This window comes from Marmota flaviventris, chromosome 17, assembly GCF_047511675.1.
Source record: "Marmota flaviventris isolate mMarFla1 chromosome 17, mMarFla1.hap1, whole genome shotgun sequence".
In the NCBI taxonomy this organism is placed as follows: domain Eukaryota; kingdom Metazoa; phylum Chordata; class Mammalia; order Rodentia; family Sciuridae; genus Marmota; species Marmota flaviventris.
In genome coordinates, this window is record NC_092514.1 from 21,173,774 (window position 1) to 21,198,901 (window position 25,128).

The following is a 25,128-nucleotide window of genomic DNA, read 5'->3' on the forward strand; positions in this document are numbered from 1 at the left end:
AATGACCCCAACTAGAAACAATCTAAGCGTCCACCAGTGGTGCATGGACAGACAGAATAATTGTTCCCAATTCTAGGATATATTACATATATCATTTGGTTATAAGATCCTTTCAACCAGTGCTTATATTTTCTGCTTACACTACCTCATAAGTGACTTTCTCAAAATGTGACAGAAAGAACTGAGAGGAATTTCTCGAATGTCCCACATATGATCACTTTAGAATAACAGCATGCCTAGTCACTAAACTCAAGTAGTTATGACTATGCTCTGAAATACTTGGGTGTCTTAAATATGATCAGGAATTCTAGAAGTGACTTAGAAAACCCAAGAGAATCAAGAGGAAAATTCTTAGAATTTGTAGTGTATAGTAAAATGTGCAGAATAGAAAATAAATACACAAAAAATCATTGTTTTTCAATATACAGGTGAAAAAATGTTAAAAATGTAATAAAGTTAGGCTCACCTTTTTTAGATACAGCACCAAAAGCATTGCCATTAAATGAAAATGGATAAATTGTAGCTTGTCAAATTCAGAACTTTTGTACTTCAAAAGATGCTTTTAAGAAAATGAAAAGATAAGCCATAGACTAGGATTCAGTAGTTACAAACACATATGTATTATATCCAGTGTACACAGGGAATTCTCAAAACTCAGTAAGAAGACAAAAGACCATCAATTAATGGACAATAGATATAAATGGACATTACACCAATGTCTAATAAGCATGTGAAAAGTGCTTGTCACTAGTCACTAAGAAAATGCAAGTCAAACCTAAATGAGAACCATTCACATCCACCAGAATGGCTACAATAAATTTGACAGTAATAAATGTCATCAAGGAGTGGAGCAATGGGAACCCTTGCATGTCACCAGAGCAAATGTGAAAGGAACCATCCCCTTTGGGAGACAGTGTGACAATTTCTCAGAAAGTTAAACACAAACGTACATAGAACCCAATACTTTCCCATCCAAGAGAAACAAAAACATATCCACACAAAGACCTGCATGAAAAGGTTCATGGCAGTACTGTTTATAATGATTCCAACTAGAAACCATGCAAGCGCCCACCAGTGGTGTATGGACAGACAGAATGTCGAACACCCATAAGAGTTCAAGGTCTGATATCTCCCTGCTCAGACCCTGGAGCTGGTCATGCCTTAGCAAGCTGGACATATCTCCTAAGGAGGTGAGATAACTCTTTTCTATTTATGCTGGCTTGAGTTGAACCTCTATTACTTGTAACTGAAAACGTTTTGATAAAAAATTGATTCATTTTACTTGACAGTCAAAAAGTTTTTCAAAGAATTAAAAAAGATTGAATGAAAAAGGTAGAGTGAACTAGAATAAAATGTCGATGAATATTAAATTTATCTTTAGATGAATAGGGACTTTCTCAGCATAAAAGTAATCATAAAAACAGAGAAAAGTGAGCAATGATAGTAATAATACATACACCGAGTAGAAAATCTAATAGTCAATAAACACGTGCTTCTGAATCCTGTAATTAAGGTCACCTAAATCCAAACAAGACATAATTTTGACTAATAAAATTAATTAAAATGTCTACAGTAATATTTAATGCTGTTTAAGATATTGCTCACTCAATACTTTCATAATCCACCGGTAAGAACAGCTTTATGAAAGTCCATAGTTTCATAAAACATTATTTTTCAGGAAAAATTTGTAAGTATGTATTATCTAATTGTCTTGCTTCTTGAACTCTATCCTGGGGAAATAATAATAAATTTTGGCCAAAAATTTACACATGATTTCATGCTTTAATAGTAAATGCTTAGAAATAACTTAAATACCCATAATATGGTTATTCTACATAAGGTATGGGATACTTGCAGATAGACTATAATTCAGCATTTCAGTGTTTTAGAAGGATAGTTAGAGAATGCACAAAATATAGTGCTCAGTAAAACAAGCAATCTAGCTATTTTATACGCAGCATATAACCTTAATTTAATCTTTTAAAATCTACCTGTAGAAGATAATAGACTAAATATTAACAAGGATTATCTCTGGGTGACTTTTATGTTCTTTGTTACAGGTTACTAAATTTTCCAGATTTTTCTCTAATAAAAATATCAGAGAAAAACTTCAAAAGAAAGTGTATGGTTTTGCAAGTTATGCCCTTGTCCAGCAAACCACCTTCAAAGACTTTGACATCAATTATGCCTCACCTATGTGTAGTAGTTCTTGAGAAATTAAGAGGCACTCCAAATTAGTACACAGTTGATTAAAACAGTACTTAACACAGAATAGAAAAGGGGCATTTGTGTGTGAAGGTGAAGGAAGGGGAGAAGGGGGAAGGAGATCATCCAAAGGCTAAGAAACTACTTATGAGAATTGCTTTTGTTCAGCCTGGAAAAACATTTCCATTTATTTCTTCAACTTAGGGTTGTGCCAAAGTCCTGCGACAATGGCTGAGCCATGGTACCTACTTATATATTCAAGTCCCATCCAGGCAGTGGGAAATTCCAAAGAAACAGGCATAATCAGCCAGATGTACTGTACTACGGGTGTGCTTTTAATGAATGTGCAAAGGTTGTACGGATCAATTGTCCATTTGATTAATTCTTCTGGCAGGAGGGAATTAAATGTACTTACGCTACACCCCAGTAAAGGTTGAATGCTCTTTAAAATGTGATTTTTTATGTGGAGGCCAATTTTCTTTTCTTTTCTTTTTTTTTTTCTGGGTAAAACATTTCTTGAGATAATAATAGAAGTCAATGAGAAAATGGAATTTACCATATAAATATTCAACTACGTAGTATTTTGTCAGAAAGGTACCTAATGGGCCCAACAAGGTCAAGGTCTATATAGTATTCGCCATTCTTTGCAGCAAACCTTCCTTTCAATTTTTTATTTGCTTCATTTCACAGAAGAGGTGATAAATCCCTATTTTAGAAATAATTCATTGTCAAAACTTTACCCTTTCCCTCTGTAAGGCATTCAGCATAAGCATATTAGAGACCTCTAAATCCAAAAGAAGCAATTATCTTCTTCAACTCTCAGGCAGGTGCAAAGACCCGGGGAAACAAAAGAGAATTGTACTTTTTATCATTTGGAATGATAATGTCTGATAGGTCAGTGGGAAAGAAGGAAATATTCTGGATGGCACAGGGAAGCTGAGAGAGAAATCATTTCCTTGCATTTGCTCAGAAAATATATCTTGAATGTTTTTGATGCGCTGGCACAGTGCTAGGTCCTGAGAGTAGAGCAGAGAGGGAATCAAAGTCAATGTTATCATGGAGTTATATAGTCTACAGTGGGGGGATAGACATGAATCAAGTTGCTCAAATATATCATGGCTTCATTATTTCTGTTTCAAGTGATATAAATTTTCAAACAAATTAGCTCATATTCCAAAACAGGCAAAAAAAAAAAAAAAAAAATCCTTGCAAAAAGACTGTGCCAGATTTCCTCTCTGCTAGTGACAGAAGTCTTGCTGAGAATCACCATAAAGCCAAAGACATTCGAGAGTCCAGTCTGAGTGAAGCTAAAAGTGGGAAAACTTTTCCTTCAACTCACACCGGCAGAGCCCCTCCAACTAGCTGGGCCCAAGCAAACCAGGTGAAATCTTTCAGACGACAGACCTCCCGGATTTTGCAGCTGCCTTTACCATCCCACCTGCAGAGAGATCTGCAAGGGTCCTGAGCAGAGCCCTACCCTGAGTCAACTGGCCTTTCTTGATCCAGTCTCTTCTTATGTTGGAGGTTTTCAATATTCAACCATCATTCATTCATTTGAAAAATAGTAATTCAGCACCGACTTGGTACTGGGTGAATTTGCACACGGGGACAAAGGTTCCTAGTCACAGAGAGGAGTGCAGACAGCTAGCAAGCAAGAGAGGTCATTTCAGAAGGTGAGGGAGAAGATGAACAGGAGATGCCCTCAGGGTTATCTGCTCTGTGTGTGTGTTTGTAGGTGCGGGAGACTGTCTTTTAGAAACTAAGAGTGGTCAGGGAAGACCTCTCAGAACTGAGAGAAGAAGAAAGTGTGAGGCGTCACCAGTGGAAGAGAAAGATGAACAGGAGATGCTCTCAGAGTTCACACAAAAGATTATTGTAAAGGGGGAATGATTTGAGTGGAATTCTGGGTGGAAGAGGCCTTTCAGACTTGGGCAAGAAAATGAGTTAAAAAAAAAAAAAAAAAACACTGGGGCTGGTGACCAGGATAACCTCGTCCAGGGATGATGTTGGGTTTCTCATGTGTTATTCATTCTATGAACAGTGATTAGAATTTAACTGATTTGGAAATTTGCATCAGATATTTGGAAATGTGTTTGAGGATTTGGCCACAAACCAGGTGATATGACTTAACACAGGAGAGAGAAAAAATTAAGAGAAAGATGACATAGATTCTATCCTGCAACTTTAACCTCTGCAATTCATGACAATCTCTTCATTACATAAAAGTCATTTGCTTTAGTGAGCCAGTCATGCAGATATATCACTCTTTCTGAAGGAGATGAGACTTAGTGTTTAATGGTGTCATGGGGAAAGGGTATGAACTTTTAGCAGAATTTACAGAAATCTCAGAAGAATTTAAATGTCACTTCTCACGACATTATTGCCCTTCCTTCTCTCTCCTTTGCCCTAGCCCTTGCTGACAGATGTATTTTCATAAAGCACAGGTTTCCTTCTTTTGCTCCTCTGATAAAAAAATTTCAATAGTTTATCATAACTGATATTCTATAGTCTGACTCTGCAATGGCCGACTAGCTTCTCAGAGTCAAGAATTCTATATTCCTCTCTTAGAAACACACCCTGAGTTTTCCCATTTCCATGACTGCCTACAACCTTCCATTTTCCAGGAATGCTTATTAGTAGCTCTTTAACTTTAGTAGATCTGTTTTAACAATTAGCAAAAGCTACAGATCCTCTTGATAGAAAAAGGAGCACATCAACCCCTCTCCATACAATGTTAGGGACACACTGGAAGCAACTTTACAACTTCCTATTGGAATCCAACGCATCCTTCAAGGTCCTGATCAGATACCCTTTCAGTCTTCTTCTCCCCTCTGGGCTCTGAGGGCTCACCCCTGTACCGTGTGTTTGGTAATCTGTAGCATAGAGCTTTGTGCCCTATTTTTTCCCATGGATTTGTACTTTTCTCCCTTGTGCTACTTAAATTTTCATTTAATATGCATTATTTCCCCCCCCCCCCACGAGAAGGAATTTAAGAGCAAGGACCATTTTAGTCATCTTAGTATTACCAGTGACTAGTTCAGTGTCTGGCAGAATTCATTCAGGTATGAATTCATATGAATGAGAGAAAATAGGTCTCCCTAAAAAGTTATAAGCACCTAATGATCAGAACTACGTTGCTTATATTTCTGTATTCTCAGAGTGAGAGGCACTAAGTAAATGTGGTGGTTGATTGATCAACTGATTGATAAGAGAATAATAGGGCTTAAATCACTGAGCCCTTATTATATGTTAAATTCTCCATAAGTATTCCTCTTTCATTATTACCAAAATCATGTGAGACGTGAGTTACTACCTCTGTTTTGCATATGAGGAAACCAAATATTTAATATTTTGCATACAAGGAAAATATTTAATATTTTCATGGTTAAACAGCTGGTATATGTTAGAGCTGGTGGTCTAACCTAGGTACGTATAACTCCTCAGAAAGTCATGACTCAAGTTTGTTCCAAGGAAGATTCTGCCCCATTTCCTTTCAGTTTTATTTTGCATCTGCTTTGATGAGTCACGTTCTCATTCTCCCCTTCCAATTCTGTGAGTAATAGCAAGTGATGGTGACCTTGACCCTAAACACCCACTGAATAGCCTAAACCCAATAGCAGTAGGGCTGTTTGTGATGCTTACCTGTCAGTCAAAGGCGTGATCACTAGGCGAGGTGTATTTCCCAGGTATTCATAGGAATATAGAAACTGGGCATCACAGATGTTGGCAAAGCAGTGTTTGGCCTCATCATCCCAACGGTGGCGTAGCTGAGACAACCAGAGGAAAGCCTGGGCATTGTCCACCTAAAGAAAGAGTACCAAAGCAGTTGGGTGAACCACAGCATTCAACAGGTAGCAGGTAGCTCCCTGGTATCAGAATTCATGAGTCCTTGGATGGCTTGCGTGCTGTCTGTCACTCAAGAGTGTGGCATGCTATGACCATCACAGCATAGAAAACACAAGCTGTCAAATTTCAGGTGTTCCTTGATTTAGGATGATATTTTGGCCTGATAAATAACAGCAATATTGAAATTGCACTTAACATGCCCTACCTACTGAATACCATAGCTTAGCCTAATCTACCTTAAACTTCTCAAAACATTTACAGTTGGGCAGAAGCATTTAACATAAAACCTATTTTATAATACAGTGTTAAATCTCATGTGATTCGTTGACTCCTATACTGATAGTACAGTTTCCAGTGAACGCATATAACTTTTGCACCATTGTAAAGTTAGAACAAAGTGTAAGTCAAACCATCTTGAGTAGAGGAACATCCACACACTGTTTTGCTGGATGTTCTAAAAGGTAGAAAGAGCCACCATGATCCTTACCCAGTTGGTGTGCAGACCCCAAGACCCTATATTTAAGCCACGTGTGAGCTGCTCCCTTGGTACAGTTGCCCACACAGAGGAACACCCCTGGACATTTTAGACCTACCTTTTGAGCAATCATCTTGGCCACCACGTCCCGGGCATGCACATCAATGGTGCATATGGTCATGATCTTTTGCCGGTCCCCCTTGGAGAGCTGGCCAATCAGCATGGTGATGAGAGTTTTGAGCTGGGCCACTTGCTTCTTGTAATATTCCTTCATGGCATTCTCATAACCTTCCTCCAGTCTGGCAAATGCAATGCCCACCTCTGTTGTCCACCATATTTGAGTGCAGGTCAGGGCAACCTGTGACATCAGAGTGGTTGGTAAAGCTGTTACCAGTGTTATTTCCAACCAGCCCACTTATAAGACAGCCAGGGCTCAGAATGTAATTGTGTGGGTGATAGAGGCCCCTTCCCACCCTCTTCCACCAGCAATGACTAAGTGAACCATCTGCGCTAAACCCTTGGGTACGTGAAATGATTATAACACAAGTAGGGATGGCACTTTTTGCTCCTGAAAAAAATGTATCATTTGTTTGACAATAACCAGAGTTTGGTCAATGCCAGTGGCTTCTAGAAACAGATCATTCCATTTCTACTTCCTAGAGATAGCATTTTTCCCAAGCTGGAGAGGATAACAACTTGCTGACTGAGCATCTCAGTGACACTCAGTATTTACTTGGTTCTTCTGGATCCGCTTACGGTCAGAGGATTCAAATTTAGTAGGCCACTGCTATCATCTGTGCCCATATTTGCTTTTCCAGAAGACTCTCACTACATCTTTAAGTTTAGAAAACATATAATTTTATAATGGCTACTTTTTAAAGGCAATGATGAATAATAGCAAAATTCAGTATAGTCAGTAGGATTTGCATTATTTTTCAGAGATTAAACATAAATAAGTGGGGAAGGGGGTTCAAATCGATATTTTTCATTTGCTTTTATATGGAAAATGCAACATTTTGAGTATTCATGGTAGAAAACTGAGAAAAACTGCTCATCCGTACTTCCACTTGGCGTGGGAGACATTGTTCTAGATGGTATTTATGGCAATAGTAGAAGGCAACATATTTTCTTGTCTCAAGATTCCGATCAGCAATTCTGCCATGAGGAATCCTGATGGGAGTGATTCATTTTGTGAAATAGGGACTCTTGTGGTAGTAAGTTGCAGGGAGCCATCCGTGAAAACCACATGAGGATCTTCTCATGGTATGAAGCCAGGGAGATTTTAGATTTAACCTTGGGAACTATCTGTGGTTCTCTCATGCAATAGATGATCCAAGGCACATGACCTTTATCTTTGCTCTGCTAGGAAGATCTCTCTTCAATGGGCGTAACCCACTGGGAACTGGACAGCCCACCTTTAACCTTTTTGGGAGAAGAACATTCTATCGAAAGTCTTTGATGTCCCCTGATATAAATAAAGCAGGCACAGGCTCCATTTTGCCATAGTATACGAGCTCGATCCAAATGACCGGCTTGCCTGTTCTGTGCCTGATTTTTGAAATTATTTTCTGTGTCCTGTGTTTTTTTGGTCATTCTATTTTTCCAACCTTTTATTTCCGATTTCCATCCCCTGAGTGGGACAAGGGTGAGCTTAAGTAATACCATCCCTTAGGTCTCATTATGAATACCTGAGCCGGGTAGTCAAACAGCCAATGCTCCCTTGGTTTTTCCTCATAGGCAGTTACTCCTTCTGTCATCTGGTGCCTAACAGTTGCTTTCATGTGAGCGAGCACATGGTTCAACCATATTTCTACCTGGAGGAAGAACTCTGGGTTAGAAACTGTGAATCTAAAAAGCTTTGATCAGTACTACAGGTTTTCTTCACCTAGCTTAGGCAGGGAGTGAAGAGAATTCAGCCCAGGCATGGTATATGACCCCAAAGCCCTATCAGAAGGCATAGGGACACATTGGGTTGTGTAGCCTGAGCTGGTGATAAATGAAAACTAGGTAGATGTGCTCGTTGGGAACACACAGGACAATGAAACAGGTTACAGGGGTCAGGGACTACTCCCTAGAGTTCACACAAGGAAATTCAAATCTGGTTTGGGCCAGATTTAGTTAAGTGGATTCTCAAGGACTTGTCCATACTGAGTATGGAGTTATACACCAGGAATGTATTTCCCCACTAACTATTTTCAGGGTCTACAAAAAGAACACATTCTAAATTAAACCTCAGGACTGCTGGCCATCCCCAGTTAACTGAATTTTCAAATTATTTTCTGGTACTAGAATTGCTTTCCAAAATACATGTTGATAAAGGTTGGAATCTTATAAAAGACCCCACTCCCAGCAGGGGTTATTCTGCACTAGATTAGAACCCTCAGGAGCAATGCTGTGCTGGATCAATTAGGATAATGAACAAGGCAGGATTTACAACTTTAGTGGTGTTGATGGATGGGAAAGAGGTTTAGGAGAGAATAGACTTGGGCTTTATGTGCCTCAATTGTGTGTGGAAAATTTGGAGGTGCAGTAAGAGTTCCTGAACAGGGTGGTAGCTGGCTCTCCTAGGACTGTGAGGGGAAGTGACTCTGAGGTGTGTTTGTGCAGAGACGGAACATCTCAGGAAAGTGGGTGATTTCAAAGGACACTTTCTCCAGGGGAAGGTGTCAGGGTTCCAAAGTCCCCTGTGGGCTGTTACAGGGTCGCCATGCTAACACCTCCTGGTGCAGCTAACCATCCTTGAATCTTTTTCTGGTTGACTCACAGAATTGTTTATGTGCATTTTATTCCTCTCACCACAGGTCTTTAGTTAAGAAAACAATACGAATGCTGTCATGTGTCCTTCCCAGAGAGAGGACAGCCGGGCACTAGAGGCTGCTCCAATGTCAGTTCAAGCTGGCTGTCCCAGGGCACAGACAGAAGCTCTGGCCCAAGGCCAGCTTCCCCAGAGTTGATGCTAACCATATTTGAATACTGATGCATGACAAAGGCACAGGAGGGGAAAGAACTATATCTCATTACCTGCCCACTGCAGTCACAGGGCTCACTGAAGGCCACGTACTCCTCTTCTTTGCTGTACATGCCAAGACTTGTCTTGGTTGGGTTCTCACTGGCATCTAGCTGGAATTGCATCTTGGCCATGTTGTCAAAAAGTTTGGAAAGGTGACGCTGAACCTATGAAAGGAAACCGTGCCAAAATATTGGAGAATGTGTCCAGAAGCAGCTTATTAAAGTTTTCCAGAAGCCAGCCATGTGGCAACCCTTTCAAAAAACAGAACGGTAAACACCAAGCATTTAGAAGGATATTTATTTGTGGGAAAGATGGAGAAGGGAAGATGGGAATTAAATGAATTGGATAGAAGTGGCCAAAGGAATATAAAACCATTGGGAATAGTGCATTAGCTACAAACTGATGGAACCGCATGGTTTGATTGATTCCTACTTGATCTGCTAAAGGTAGGACCAGTTTAGAGAGCATACGATGTGATGTTTGATTTGTTAGCTTTCATTCTAGGGAGACACAATCGTGAAACAGGGCATGAGCAGGGGATAGTCTGGCAGAAGAGAGCAAATCTGGAGGGTCAAGAGCAGGGGTGACCTTGAAAGAAGCTGTACCATTGTTGGAATCTCTTTAGTTCAGCAAACAAAAACCAGGAGGGTGCAAAGCAAGAGCAAGCATGTTCACATCAAGCAGAAAGCCTGGCCCTGCTAGGCTGCTCCCAGGAGTGGTATCTCGTGGTAGAAAAGTCCTTCACAGTGATGCTCAGGGCAGTGTGCGGGGAAGGAGGATGAACACAGCCACACTGTGGTTCGGAAGTAAAGAAGATGGCAGGATGAAGGGGTGGGGGGAGAACAAACAGAAAAGCCGCCTTCTAAAACAGCTTCTTGAAAAGATGCAAAGCGCCCTCAGTCTGCTGGTTTGTGGAATTACAATGCTAAATTTACAACATCCAACTCTCCAGCCTATGAGATGAGAGGGAAAAATCTAAGAGTATTCCGGGGAACTGTGAGGGTACCAGAAGAAGATGCCCCCACACTTATTTGGGATGGACACCTTGATAGGCTGGGCCTTTATTTATCCAAGAACAAAAATAAGGGACTTTAAAAAAGCAACCCTCATGGGACTTAGGAAAATATCATGAAACAGAAAAGAAGGAGAAAGAAAACAAGACTCGAGAAATTAAATAAAAGAACATGTATTTTTTTTAAAGTTTAAGCGAAACAAATAATTTTGAAAGAAATATCGGTTTGTTTTGCTTTCAGTTCAATGAAATCAGTATGAACTCTATAAAATACAAGGTGAAAGATGAGTTGGTTGAGAAATAAGGGAAAAAAAATCTATCAGCAGCACAGCTCGGTTTATAACAGTGTGGATAATACGAAGGGGCTGGATTGGCACAAGAAAACCAGGGTGTTAGACAAACTTGAGAAAGTGTTGAAGAATAAATGCCAAGGAAGAGGACTGGGGTAAGAGCGTGACTAAAGAGAAGGTAATGTCTCCAGCACAAAGAAAACAGAATATATGATGGAAATTTGATGAGCCCGAGGCAAAGATAGTCAGATAATTGAATAGAAATATGAATTTAAAACTCAGTAGAAGAAAACATTTTTCAAGATAACAAAGACTCTAGTTTTTAGAGAGGGGAAAATCCTCATCAAGTGATGGGGGAGTTCAAAAAATAAAGTAAGTACCTAAGCAAATACAAATTTTAAAATTTTATTTTGAATTTTGATTTCCATCGGGATCCAGAGAGAAAGACTGACTGACTCAAAAGGTTTTAAAAAAAATAAAAGCAGGTAGGCCTCAGGGGATTGCTCTGTAATAGAGAATAGCACAGCAATGTTTGTAGGGATTGAGAGGAAATTACTGTGACCTGTGACCTCTAAATCTAATTGTTCCATCACTAATGTATGAAACACATAGACTCACAGATGTAGGAGTGGAGAATTATTCTACTGTACTTCAACTCTTAGGGTACAAGGGGGAGCTACTCAAAAATTTACTCAAACCAGTGAGAAATAAATCAAAATATTTCAAAAATGAGTACCTTGTGTACTACAGACATACAAAGGGTGGCAGTGATCTGATCCCTTCTATACACAGAATTAGTGAAAATATAGTTACAAAACTAAAGGCTGATATGATTCATATTTCAACTCCTTCATGTCTCGGCTACTTTAGAAACTTTTCAATCTGTAGGAAATAATAAAAAGAAAAGAAGAGCCACTGCTAAAGGAAATACTCTCTCCTTAGTACTTGCTTCTTAGTAACAAAACCATGTGCATGTACCATCGATTGGCTCTGTTGGAGAAGCTCTCATGTACTGATAATGGTGATGCAAAAGGGTAAAATTCCTTATGGAGGGAAATTGGCCATATCTAACAAGACTATATATGCATTCACCCTTTGAGTTAGCATTCATACTTCTAGACATTCACCTGGAAAATAGATCTCCAGCAATACAAAGTACATAATTATTTAGTGATACACCATTTGTAATTGTAAAATAGTATAAATGACCTGTGGCCAAACTATGATATATTGGTTCATGGAATATTATGCCAATGGAAAAAAGTAAAATGAGAGTGATATCTCTAAATTGATTTGGAATGATTTCCAGGATATACAAGTGAATGGAAAAAACCCAAGTCCAAACAGGCATACAGTATAGCATGCTGGCCTCTTGTGTAAAAAAAGGAGGAGATAAGGAAATGTACAGGAATGATTATAAATAGGCATCTGCTTATTTTTGCAAAGATAAACATAGAGAAGATAAGCAAGAAATGAATGAAACTTGCCATCTCCAGGGAGTGGAGGGGAGATAGAGATGATGTGGGAGAATAGAGAAAGGAGGAACACTTCTCTGAGAACACAAAGCTTTTGGTAATGGTTTGGTTCTTAGAATCAAATCAGTATTCTAAAGGTTCAAAAAGTAAAATCAATAAAGAGAAAAAAAACTAAAATTGAAAGCAGAAATAAATGTACGCACGTATACTTCAAATGGATAACAAAACTACATGAAAATGGGAAAGAACTCATCCAACTAATTCCTGAACACAGAATTTTGGCTCTATATCCTCATTCTAAAGAAAATTAAAAAAAAAAAACAAAAAAACTATAGTCTGTCCTCAGGGTGAGAAGGGAGCATGCAGTAGGGACAGCTCGTTTCCTCATATTCATCCTTTTTGAGATGCAGACTGTCTGGTTGACAGCAATTATTCTCAAAATGTGGTCCTCAGTCCCACAGCCCCACTGGGGAAATTCTTAGAAATGCAAATTCTTTGACCCATCCAGATGTACCAAATCAGAAACTTTGGGACTAAGACCTGAGATCTGTACTTAAGAGACCTTCCGGGCGGTTCTGATGTATTTTCAAGATTGAGAACCGTTGTTTAGAGCTTCCAATACCTATAGTGTTTCAATTAGCCACCTTAATACTCCAAATACCTTATAACACAGCAAGCTTCTCCTATTTCATATTTCTTTGAAGAAGTGATATGCCCAAGACTATAACTAATGATGGCTGGAATAAGACTAGAACCTAAAATTCAGGACTTATTTTCCACTAAACCCCCTCAACTTTCAATTAATAAACCTTCCAAACTTATCTCCCCATAGAAATTACAGCTATTGCTCTTCTTAATATATGTTTCTATTCTTAATTGATACATAACAATTGTACGTCTTTGTGGGGTACAGAGTGATAGTCACATGTCATGATCAGATCAGAATAATTGGTACATCCATCAGCTCGAACACTTATCATTTCTTTGTGTTGAGAACATTCAAATTCCTCTCCGCAAGCTATTTAAGAATATTCAATAATTTTTTTGTCAATCATAGTTATCCTACAGTGCTACAGAACACTAGAAGTTTTTCTGCGTATTCACACACCTATACCTATTAACCATCCTCTCTCCACTCCTTCCCAATATCTTTCCCAGGTTCTGGCAACCTCCGGCCTATTCTCTACTTCTTTGAGATCAACTTTGGCTTCTGAATGTGAAAACGTGGTATTTGTCCTTCTGTGCTTAATTTCTTTCTTTTTTTATTGGTTCTTTTTAGAGTTTTATACATGACAATAGAGTCCAGTTTGATACAATTATACAATTATGGAACATATCTTTTTCTAATTACTTATTTCACTTAACATAATGTCCTCTGGTTCCTTCCACATTACTGCAAAGAACAGAATTTCATTCTTTTTTTTATACAGTTGTCACTGTTGATTGCTATTTACTGGATCTCTCTTTAGAATTAGATTCAAGGCTTTTTTTTTTTTTTTTTTTTTTTTTGCATTCTCAAAGCATCCTCAGTTCTACTTTAGGAATGGCTGCTAAAGGGCAGGAGGACATCCTGGGCTGAGATAACTAATGATGGGAATGAAGATAGCGCTGAGGTTAGTGAACCATCGCTGGTGGCAACAAGGGCCTGAAATGAAGGTCTCTTCACTGCCAGAGAGGATGCAGCTACTCAGTCCTTCTGGACCTTTTTTTTCCTCCCCTTTTTGCAGGTGCTCCCCCAGCTTACCTGTTGTGGATCTGTGCCATTAGAAAGGATGTCTAGCAGATCAGAAGAGGAGAGAAAATAAAACCGAGGGAAGGCAAGCCTCTTGGTATCTAGGTACTCTGCCAGGGCCTTCCCACATAGGCACAATCTGAGGGCACAGAACACGGGATCTGCTCGTTAAGTGTGCCTAGACCCAAAGGTGCACACACATTACCCAAAAGCAATCACAATCGGCCATCCGTATCCACAGGTTCTGCACCCGAGGACTCCATCAACCAACTGTGGGTGGAAAATATTCAGAACTGCATCTGTACTAAACATGGACAGACTTTTTCTTGTCATTATTCCATTGATAGCACAGTATAACTATTCACATAGCATTTACATTGTATTAGATATTATAAGTAATCTGGAGATAATTTAAAGTATATAAGAGGATGTGTGGTGATTATACACAATACCATGCTGTTTTTACATGAGGAACTTGAGTATATGCAGATTTTTGCATATTTGCAGGGTGTCCTAAATATCTGCAGGGGGTCAGTGGATGCTGAGGGATGGCTGCATATGCAATATTTCAGATATATACAGAAGTTAGCAATAGAAATGCTTAGGAATGATTGCAAACACACATAGTCGCACATTCACATTGGTAGCAACACCCCTAATAATAGCCCATATTACCCAAACAATACAGGAAAAGCAAGAGGCACTCACAGACACTCATTCACACACTCAGGCAATTAAATAAAGTAGAAGCCTCAGAGATAGAAGAGGAAAGGGCACTACTGCCTCTTTCATGAGGAAAGGGGCAGCAATTGGACCATCACCTGCTCTGAATATCCTCCAGTTTTTCATAAAGACCCGATTTGTTGGTGGCTTCCACAACATTTGGAGTTTTCTGAGCATCATAAGCTAGCTCCTTAAAGTCAAGGTCGATGCCTTCAAATCTTTTAGAATCCTACAAATAAAAAAAAATGTGAAAAAAAATTTAGCAAACTGTTCCCTTCAATTCCAGGAAGCTCCCCACATATCAGAAGCAGAAATCTGTTCCTGGGCCATCCTATATAGCAATTGGACTCCAAGGAGGAAATATGTTACCTTGAAACAGAAGTTCTCAGATATCTCAGTCATGAAACCCCTTGATTTAAAAAAAAAAAAAAAATTGTTGAAGAGTCCAAATGGCCTTTGTTTATGTACCAAACATGTCGATCAGTATTTTATGTCTTATAGAATATATTTTTTTAAACCTTAAAATATTTAATTTATTAAAAAATAATAAACCCAATATGATAGCAAAAAATAATGTTTTTTAATCTAAAACAATTATATTTTCCAAAACAAAATTAACTTAGAGAAAAAGTGGCATCCTTTCACTTTTCTTTTTTCATTAAAATTTAGTGACTGACTTAGTAGAAGTTAGTAGGATCCTCACATCTGCTTCTGCACTGTTTGGTGATACTACAGCCTCCATAGCTCCATTGTACATTCATAGAAGAATGAGAGTAACAAAAGCAAATGATGTTTCAGTATGATCTCTAAAATGGTTTTATTTTCGAGCATCCCTTCGAAAGGTGTCAGGGACTCCCCACCCCCACCTCAGGCATAAAATACATGATTCCTAAGATGAGTGGATCTAATGTGTTTTCTAGGCTCATGAAAATATTTATATAGCCAAAGTAAAACTTTAATTAGATGCCATCATCTATCTCCCTCTGCAAATACATACAACCTTGCAATGTCGGTATGATGATTGAGAGACTAATATATGCAAAGCATTTCAGCCCAGCATCTGGCACTTAGCAGAAGTGTGTGGTTTTATTATTATGAAACAATAATCATAAAGGTATGTGCTCTGTGCATTGCTTTAATGAACTCTCTGAAGTAGGCACCAGAATTTTTCCTAATTTACAGATGAGGAAACCAAAACACTAAGAGGTTAAGTAATTTTCCCAAGGTCCCACAGCTGAAGGTGAGAGAGTTAGGACTGAAGCCCAAACCTGCCATTCTTGCCCCCTGTGATCCACATCATCTCCCAGGAAGGCTTAAAAACTAGAGGCTAGGTAAATTATGCTCCCTTAATAAGATGTTCTGCTCATATTAAAAATGAAACTGCATCAAGATTATAGTATTGAAAATATCTAGTAGGGATGTTTGAATGAAAAGAGCTGAACAGGAAATTGTAATTACACTGAGGGCAATTATGTGAAAATAGGTATATACATGCACAGAAGTTGGAAGATATTCACAATAAAAGAAAATAGTTACCAGTGGGGGTGAGAGATTATGACTGATTTTATTGTGCTTTGAAATCCCTTCTGTTATATTGTTAATACAAAGAAAATAAATGTATTTTCACGCTTTGTACACAACCTTGTGGCACTGTTTAGATACTAAGTCCTTTAATATTTTTAATGAAAAGTTCTCAAACATCTCCTACCAAAGTCTCCACCTATGTTCTTGTCTGCTTCTAATTAAGCCTGCTCCTCTTCAATCGCAGGCATTTGAGATAAATAAAATCTGGTTTATTCAATAAGGCTTAATTACAACTGCTATGACAGAATGTCCTGTTAATTTTCACTGCACGTGTACAACCCCTAATCTACATTATTACACTAACTGTGCTTTTGTACCATGAGATGGAAAACTGCAATGTTCTGATGGGTTGTGCTTTAATTTCTCAACAAGACCCGGACAACCAGTGACATTTTAGAATCACACTAATTTGTAAGCAAAGAACTCAAGGTGCTGAAGATGTTTGGAAAAAAAGAATTGGAGTCCACTGAGGGAGGGGTTAGTGAGCAGCACATTCATTAGGGCTAATTAGAAGGGGCAAACACAAGAAGAACACGTATTTTAGGGAAATCCATTGTTGAGTATTTAGCTGACAGCTGGCATTGAGTGTGTTGGCACAGACCAGGGGTTTACAGAATGGCTCACTGCTGAGAAAGGAACTTGAATTTGTCTGGAAACTCATTTTTGGTTAGTACCTGCATTTTAATGATCTACAGAGCAGCCCATGAGGAGCTCACTCCAAACAATATTTGCTAATATTTTCCACCTCTGTTCTTGTGTGCATTTAAAAGGAGAGAGGAAAAAAATAGAAAGATAAAACCAATTCTCCTTTCTTTTTTCTATTCATCTAAAGACAAACTGATAAGTGTGCAGTGCATTTCATCTCCTCTCTTATCCTCTGCTTGATTTTTTGGTGGTAGATGTGGTCAGTTTGTGGGAAGAGCCCTCCAAAGCAAGGAGGCAGAAAAGGAAAGAATCCAGATAGTGTAGGACCTGGGCCAGAGAATAGACAGAGTGGGATTTCCTTAGCACATACCTGGGGCAGCTGAGCCCGGATATCATCGGATCCAATGAATATACTTTCCAGGTGAGACCATGTGCGCTGCACCTCAAACCAGGTAGAGATGACAGCATCCGCTGTGGACAGCTTCTTCTGCCAGCCAGACACTTCCTCCAGGAAGAAAGCAACATACTTGGACATCATCAGGTTCTGAAGTTGGACTTGATTGTCCTCCAGAACCTCAATGAGGTCCTCATCAGACTGCAACAAGGGGACATTGGTCCGTGGGTGGGGCTCATATTGGAATTCCATGCCAGCCCAGGTGGTCTGCAGCTCCTTTAAGATCTTCTCCATACCCATCTCCTTGACGGCCTTGTCCACGATGCCCCGGACCTCATCCTCAAAGTGGTGCAGCTGGAGCTGCAGGAGGTGTGCAAGGGTGGTGTCCTTGTCCATGGTGAAGTTCATGCCTGTGGCCTGCACCAGCTGCCTCCAGTGCCGCTCCCGGATGGCTGGATTCTGCAGCTCTGCCACGGCCCTTAGGGAGGTCAGGGTGTTCAACACGGTGCTTTCTAGTCCTGTAAATGCATCCCAGGCCCTTACCTCCTTGTCAAGGTTACGAATGTGCCGGGTGAACTTTTTGCACTCCAAGTCCATGGTTTCCACGTTGATATCCTTCCACGCAGTGGTCTCCCAGGCATGGATGCTGGAGGTCACCATCCCAATGGTGTCCCAGAGCTCCTTCAGCTGGCAGGCTTCCTTCCTGCATTGGCGCAGTTGCTTGTATTCGGGAACATTGACCTCGAACAAGCTGGCGGACTCGGAAATGGAAGCCATGGTGGATTCCATCTGCTGGATCTTGATGTGCCAGGCGTCCAGCATTGGATGCGGCTCGATGCTATCAAACCTACAAAACACAATGTGTTCCCTTGGTAAGTACAACACACAGGGTTGGACTCCTAGAATCTCCAAGGTAATACCAGATGACATCTTTAAATGCTTGGTATTCTAGGGAAGAGCAGTGACTTTCACCAAACCTTCTAACCTTGGAAAGAAAAGACTTTCAGGCAAGGTTGGGGTATGGGAGCATTCAAGGGGAACACCAGGTTTCGATCCTGTCTTCACACCTGAGAAGGTAACAAAAATATTGCCTAGTCAGATGTAGAAGGAAACACCTCCATTCAAACCTCTGTCCTTTATTTAGCTTATGCAAGACTACTTGACCTAAAACAGCATGGTCATGTTCTTGCAGAAGCTGGAAAGCCACAGCCCCTTCCAGAGAACTAGTGGTGGTCAGTCTTTAAGTGAGAGAACTGCTCCATCTAGGGCCATGGCTCTCAGTCTTGGCTAAAAGGATCTTCTAGGCACTTTAAAAGATCCTTATGCCCAGACTTCTCCCTAGACCACTTAAATGAGAATCAATGGAATTGGATCCAGGATCTAGTATGTTTTCCAACTCCCCTGGTGATTCCAATATGCCAGGGAGGAGCTTACTCCAGTAGATTGCATCAGCATTAGATTATAGTGACCCAACTTGGAGAACCACTGTTAATGGCCATGAAGGCTGAGTTCAAAGTCCTCACTGGAGCCCTAAATAGTTACAGTACCATTTGGTGGTACTGAGGACTGAACCCAAGGATGTTCTATCACTGAACCATATGCCCTTCCTTCCTTCCTTCCTTCCTTCCTTCCTTCCTCTCTCTCTCTCTCTCTTGACATGGTCTCACAAAGTTGCTGAAGCTGGCCTTGAACTTGTGATCCTCCTGAGTCACTGGGATTACAGGTGTGCACCAGCAAGTACGGTGTTTCTTAGGATATGGAGGGGAGGTAGAAAGGAAGAGAATGACACACAAGTTCTTTTTTTTTTTTTTTTTTTTTGAACTGCCCCTTCTTTCAGTAGCCTTTAGAAATGTGTGACTTTGGAAATGGAAAGTCATCGTAATTAAAGTCATTAAGTCATCTACCTGAACTGCTTGCCACTTATGCCAGGTTACCAGGTGACACAGTGACAGTTAGGCATATCGTTAAATGAGTGTCAGATTAACTTGGATGTGTGTTATGTTTTGATTCCCACTCATTCATCTAAATCCTTTTGGCTCATAGACTGTGGGTGTAGATCTACATCATAATAGAGTGAGACTGAACATCACTTCTCTGTCAGTGATATTCCTCAGCTCCAAGGTATTTCAAAGCAGAACACAAGCCTGGAGTTTTCAGAGTTGAAAAGCACCTTCTGTCTGCATAGATGAGAAGCTTTATCTCCTGTGTGGAATAGCAGATGAAGGACTAGCTGGAAAGAAGGGAAACATCTTCATGGCAAGTGACCCACAAACCAGGATCACCAAACGAGAGGATTATTTTGTGCATTCCTTTTCAGAGACTAATTGTTGGTCTGTGTAGGTTCCACTTTTTATCTTGACTAGAGGGAACTTGGAATGTGAAATCAGCCTCTCGGTGTTAGTATAAGATCTACAAAATTCAGGCAAACTCAAGAAGCCTGTTTAATTTACTAATGGACTCTGATCCAGAATAACTTATTAGATATGATCTATTAGAGTATTTGCTTGGTACACAGAAGATAATAAATGCTTGCTAACAATTCCTTCCATATCATGTATGAACATCCTTAAATCAATGTTGGTTCCTTAAATATTTGTAAGAGGTAAGTATTTGTCATACCTATTTCAAACTTCATTCACCCTCTTGGCATAATTTTTGTTTATTCTTTAAATTTGTAGCTAGTCATCTTCCATAGCTCAATGTGCATAAAAAGGTTATTTGGCCTAAGCTTTGAAAGGAACTTCTAGACATGAGGACACATAGTCAGTTCTCTTACCATTTCAAAACTTTAGGGCAAATTGTCAGAATATTCATATACTTGATTCATGTGTCTAATAAATCCAAAGCAGTTCTCGAAACCTGGGGGGAAATGATATAACTTAAGAACAAGAAATTGGTAGGAAGGAAAAGGGTGTGCTGAGTCTTTGAAACTGAAATAATAATGCAAAGAGTATTTGAATCCCAAAGAGAAATGGCTGAGAAGTCTGCATGAATAAAATTATAATTAAGAGGAATGGAAATATGGTGCTCCTGTGCATGATCTTGAAAGAGTGATTGATGTGGGCTGCACCCAAACGTGAGCTTAAGGAGAGAGAGAGAATAAATGACTTCAGTTGATTTTTTGGGGGGAAGCTAGTTGTTGATCAATGTCAATGTCAGTACCATATCTGTACAGAGGAGGAAGGTAGGCACACCTTTGCATAATCCCCAACAGGTACATAAATCTCAGCCTGTCCCACCCTGAACTTGTGATCCTCAGTCCTTCGCATTCTGTTCCTTCCCATCTCAGTGGACAGTGGAGCAGTACCGTCTTCTACCTACTTGTCCATACTGAAAGACGTGGTCTCCTCTTCTCCCTCATTGCCACCCATCCTCAATCAGTTCTGCTGATTCTCTCTCAATTCCACTTCTCTCTCTCCATTATCTCTTCCACTGCTTCAGTTCAGGCCTTCCCACTTCTCATCTGGGATGTTGTAGCCTCCTTTCCATTAAGTACCTGGTCTTGAGTCTGTCTTGCTGTGGCTTGTCCATACCCACACACAGTAGGATTTATTTTATGGGTGGGTCCCTGACTTACGATGGTTAGACTTTGAGTTTTTTGATCTTGGCATGGTGAAAACATACTATTCATTCAATAGAACCTGTACTGTAAATTGTGAATTTTGATTTTCTCCAGGCTGACACTCTCTCATGAAGCTAGGCAGCCTCTGTGAGTCTCAGGTGCCAGTTAACTCCATGACTGTGAGGGGAAAGAGCAAAGACTCTACAGTGAGCCATGTTGCTGGGTGGGGTGCATTAAATACGTACTCAATGTGTACTATCTGGACACAATTCCATTGGTTGCCCAGCTGTTTCTGGAAGTTTTCAGCCTCTCTGCCTTGGAATATATATATAATTCTCTTTTCTAGAATACCCTCACTTGACTCTCCTTTTTTTTTTTTATCCCAAACTGCTCTTGCCATTGGCTCAAATGCATTTTCTTCCAGAGAGTACGAGCTGCCTCAGTTAAGATGGTAGCCAGTATATGAATTTTATTACTCATTATTGAAAGTGTTCATGAGGCAGTAAATCTTGGAGGTCATAGAATGCATTTATCTCAAACTCCCAATACCTATGACACTTTTTGCTAAGTCCACTGTTGAGATCACAGCTTTATCTACTCTACAGAAGCCTAATCGGGTGAATGAGTCAGAATAACTGAAAGAACAGGGTCAACCTGAACAAATATCATGGCTTAGGATATGGATATGTTCTTGAGAGATTGAAAGACTCTTACTGCTCTTTTCTCCAGCTTTTGAAGAGACAACAGACACTGCTCCAACAGAACCAAAGCCCTTCTTTCCTCACAGCTGTCTGCTGTGAGGTCATTTGGAAGGCCTCATTTTCCTCTAGTGGTCACAGATAGAGGACAGCTGCCAGTGGGAGGGTATCTTCAAGAAGGATACCCAGCTCTTCACAGAATCTGCTTGCCAGCTGAAAACACTAATGGTCTCCATTCACCTGGAGCTCACAGACAAAGAAATCCCTGGGTTACCTTGGTCTTGGTATAAGAGGATTGTACATCATGGAGCCATTCTTTAAGGTCAGCAAGACTATGCTCAAGGTCAGAAAGACCAAAGTGAAGTGGGGAAACTGCCAGAAGCATGCAGCATTCCTTCTATTTATGAAGAAGGAATTAATCGCCAATTTCAAGAGTTGTAGAAAGTCCTTGCATCTGGGTATGGTAGTTTAGCAAATTACTGTGAAATGTGAAAACTCAGCTTGGCATATGCTGGTATAATTTAAAGTTAAGAACTAAAGGAGAAAGTGAAATTTGACTTGGACATGAAGAAGAGGGAATCTCCACCCAAGCAACCTGTCAGATGGCAAGGGCCTAAGAAGATACTTACTTTCCTTTTCCTTCTCCAGGACTAGGACATCAGAACCTGGGCTAACCTGTGCAACCTAACCTGAAACAGAAACTTCCACTTACAGAGAGATGCACCAGTCTGCAGTTTAGAAATTCATAAATGTTCTAAAATTGAAGGAACCCTTACACACCCAGTATCCAACCGTTCTAAAAACTCTCAAGCACCAAAGTAAGAAGCAAAATACACGAGTTGACACCGTTTAAGATTCCCCTTAGCAATAAATCCACGATTCTGCTCCAGTCCTAATGGTTTTCTTGACAAGAAGAAAAATACATCAAAATTGCAGTAACGTTTGGTTTCCCGCACTGCTGTGAGCAGTTCTTTTCAAAGCATTCTCTTCTAAAGATTCATCTGCATGTCAAATTAACAGATGTGAATTTGGAAAACCCAGCTAAGAGTAGCAATATCCTAACAGCCAGCAGATACGAGTGCAAAGAAGAAAACACAAATGCAGCTATTAAATAAAAATAAAATAAAAACCCAACAGCTGATCAATACACACACATGATCTAACAATGAATGGGGGATACCAGGTTCATAACAGACATACAGCAGTGTAGGGATTCTGACTGTGGAAATATACAGGGAAGCATTCCTCTGGTAAGCAAACTCCCAGGGGGTAATAGGCACCCTGTTTCCCATGCTTAGGATGCTCTGCAGTTTCTCCTAAGAACCAATAAGATAACTAATTACATGTGCAATATCTAGCTGCTGTGGCAATACCCTGCATGAGGAGGCTCTATGCTAGTGTCTTATCAGCCTTGACCTTGATCTCAGGTACATAGCTCTTGGGAATAAAGGAACTTGCTTGCAAAATAACTACAATGTTTCACCAAGCCCTGGTGCTCCTGGACCTGCCCACCTAAGGGTAACTTCAGACAATGGGCTTTCTTGAGAGCTGCACAAAGCTCCTAACATTGCGTATTGTAACTGCAAAATATAACTGGAGAATAAGCAATCTTATTGATACAATAAATAATAATGTAGTTTTGCCACTTGCAAAATGTAACTGCAGAATAAGCAACCTTATTTGATACAATAAACAATAATGTAGTTATGCCACTAATGACCTAATGTAACCTATTGGTATAAATAAATCTGACAGCTTAGAGGAGCAGCCATCTTTCCTGCCTCTGCACCTTATCTCTGTGTCTCTTTTTATTCTCATTATACAACAGTCCACCAGTGCGGGTTTCTTTTGTGCTGTCTTAGAAGTCTCTCTGGGAAGATAATTTTGCAAACATTTGTGGAATTTGTGTGAATGTTTTTGAAGAGGCAGTTGAGGCAAAAAATATAATGTTTATGACTGCTGCCATTGAGGAGATTGTGGATAACACCAGGTAGCTCAAGAGCCCACTTTCCCTCACCAGCACAGACTCTTCACAGACAGTGTTCAACCTTGAAAATTCAATTGCATGCCCAAAGGACAGCCAAAAGAATAAGGCTCGGACTCTGAAAGAATAATCCTCAAGTGAGTTCTACAAAATGTTTTGAGCAATAGATGTTTCTTTGGAACAAGGTCTTGGTTCCTAAGGCAATGATCCCAGGACACAGAATCATTTCGAGTTTGATTCCCTGGCATGATTGTTTAAAGGAAAATAGTTGCTGTCATTTATAGAGTGGTGGTTCTCAACCTTGGCTGCACGTGGAATCACCTGGGGAGCTTCCCAAAACACTGACACACAGGTTTCACCCAGAGAGTCTGTAGGATAATCTGGACATTGGTTGTTTTAAAAGCTCCCCAGGTGATTCTTGTGTGCAGCCTAAGATGGCAGCACAATTGCTTTCAAGTTGTGTGTTTAATATATTTATACTTTATGTGTGTAGTTCTGTCTGTCCCTGACTCTTAATGGACTTTTCTTGTTCTTTACAGCACCAAGAATAAAGCTTTGAAGGTGGCAGCTGCTTGGTGAACGTCAGATGAATGAATGATGAGAATGAGCTCCTACTGAGGGTGGTGGGGAGAAGGGTGTGAGGAGAAACTGGTCAATGGATACAAAAATCACAGCCACCTGGAGGGATAAGGTCTAGTGCTTCATCACACAGAGGGGTGGCTGTAGTCATGAGTACTGTGTGACATAATTCAAAACAGCTGGAAGAGAGGAGTCTGAGTTTTCTCATCACCAAGAAATGATAAATGCTTGAGATGACGCATAGCCTCAGTGTCCCGAGTTGAGCATTCAACAAAGTATAAATGTATCAACACATCACACGGGACCCTATTAATGTTAGGGTCTGTAAACAAGTCAGGATGGCGCCTGGCATTTTGCCAGAAGGAGTGGTTTGAGAAGTAACACCAGCGAGCCATTAGTGTGGAGATTCCTTATTGGTTGACTGCTGTATCTAGTTTATGTTAATTAAGATAAGCTGTGTGTAATGAATATATACCCCTCCTGTCCTACAATAAACGGCTCCCACTCCTGCTGTATCAATGTACACAAGTTGCTCATCACCCCCCGGCTATTTTGCTGCAGCTGGAGAGCGGCATATTAAAGATATGCAGTTGTTATCTGTGAATTAAAAATAAATTGACAGAAAGAATAGGCCTTAGCTGGGTGTGGTGCACACCTGTAATCCCAGCAGCTCGGGAGGCTGAGGCAGGAGAACTGCAAGTTCAAAGCCAGCCTCAGCAATGGCCAGGTCTAAGCATGTCAGTGAAACCCTGTTTCTAAAAAAAAAAAAAAAAAAAAAAAATAGGGCTGGAGATGTGGCTCAGTGGTTGAGTTCCCCTGAGTTCAATCCCTGGTACCAAAAAAAAAAAAAAAAGAGAGAGAATAGTCCTTTGCTAAGTTTCCCAGAACAGAGACTTTCCTAGACATGACACTTT

At 40.1% G+C, this 25,128-nt stretch overlaps 1 protein-coding gene across 1 annotated transcript in view; it reads right to left on the reverse strand.

The window, feature by feature from the left end:
* The window catches only part of Dnah9 (dynein axonemal heavy chain 9), a 332,320-nt gene that overhangs the window by 229,550 nt on the left and 77,642 nt on the right, over positions 1-25,128 (reverse strand). The window contains exons 20-26 of the mRNA XM_027954056.2: positions 17,368-18,238; positions 14,867-14,997; positions 14,058-14,184; positions 9,548-9,700; positions 8,215-8,340; positions 6,645-6,884; positions 5,848-6,008 (exon numbers count right to left, since the gene is read on the reverse strand). Coding sequence (XP_027809857.2) covers positions 5,848-6,008; positions 6,645-6,884; positions 8,215-8,340; positions 9,548-9,700; positions 14,058-14,184; positions 14,867-14,997; positions 17,368-18,238 — 1,809 coding nt within the window. The remainder of the gene's footprint in view (positions 1-5,847; positions 6,009-6,644; positions 6,885-8,214; positions 8,341-9,547; positions 9,701-14,057; positions 14,185-14,866; positions 14,998-17,367; positions 18,239-25,128) is intronic.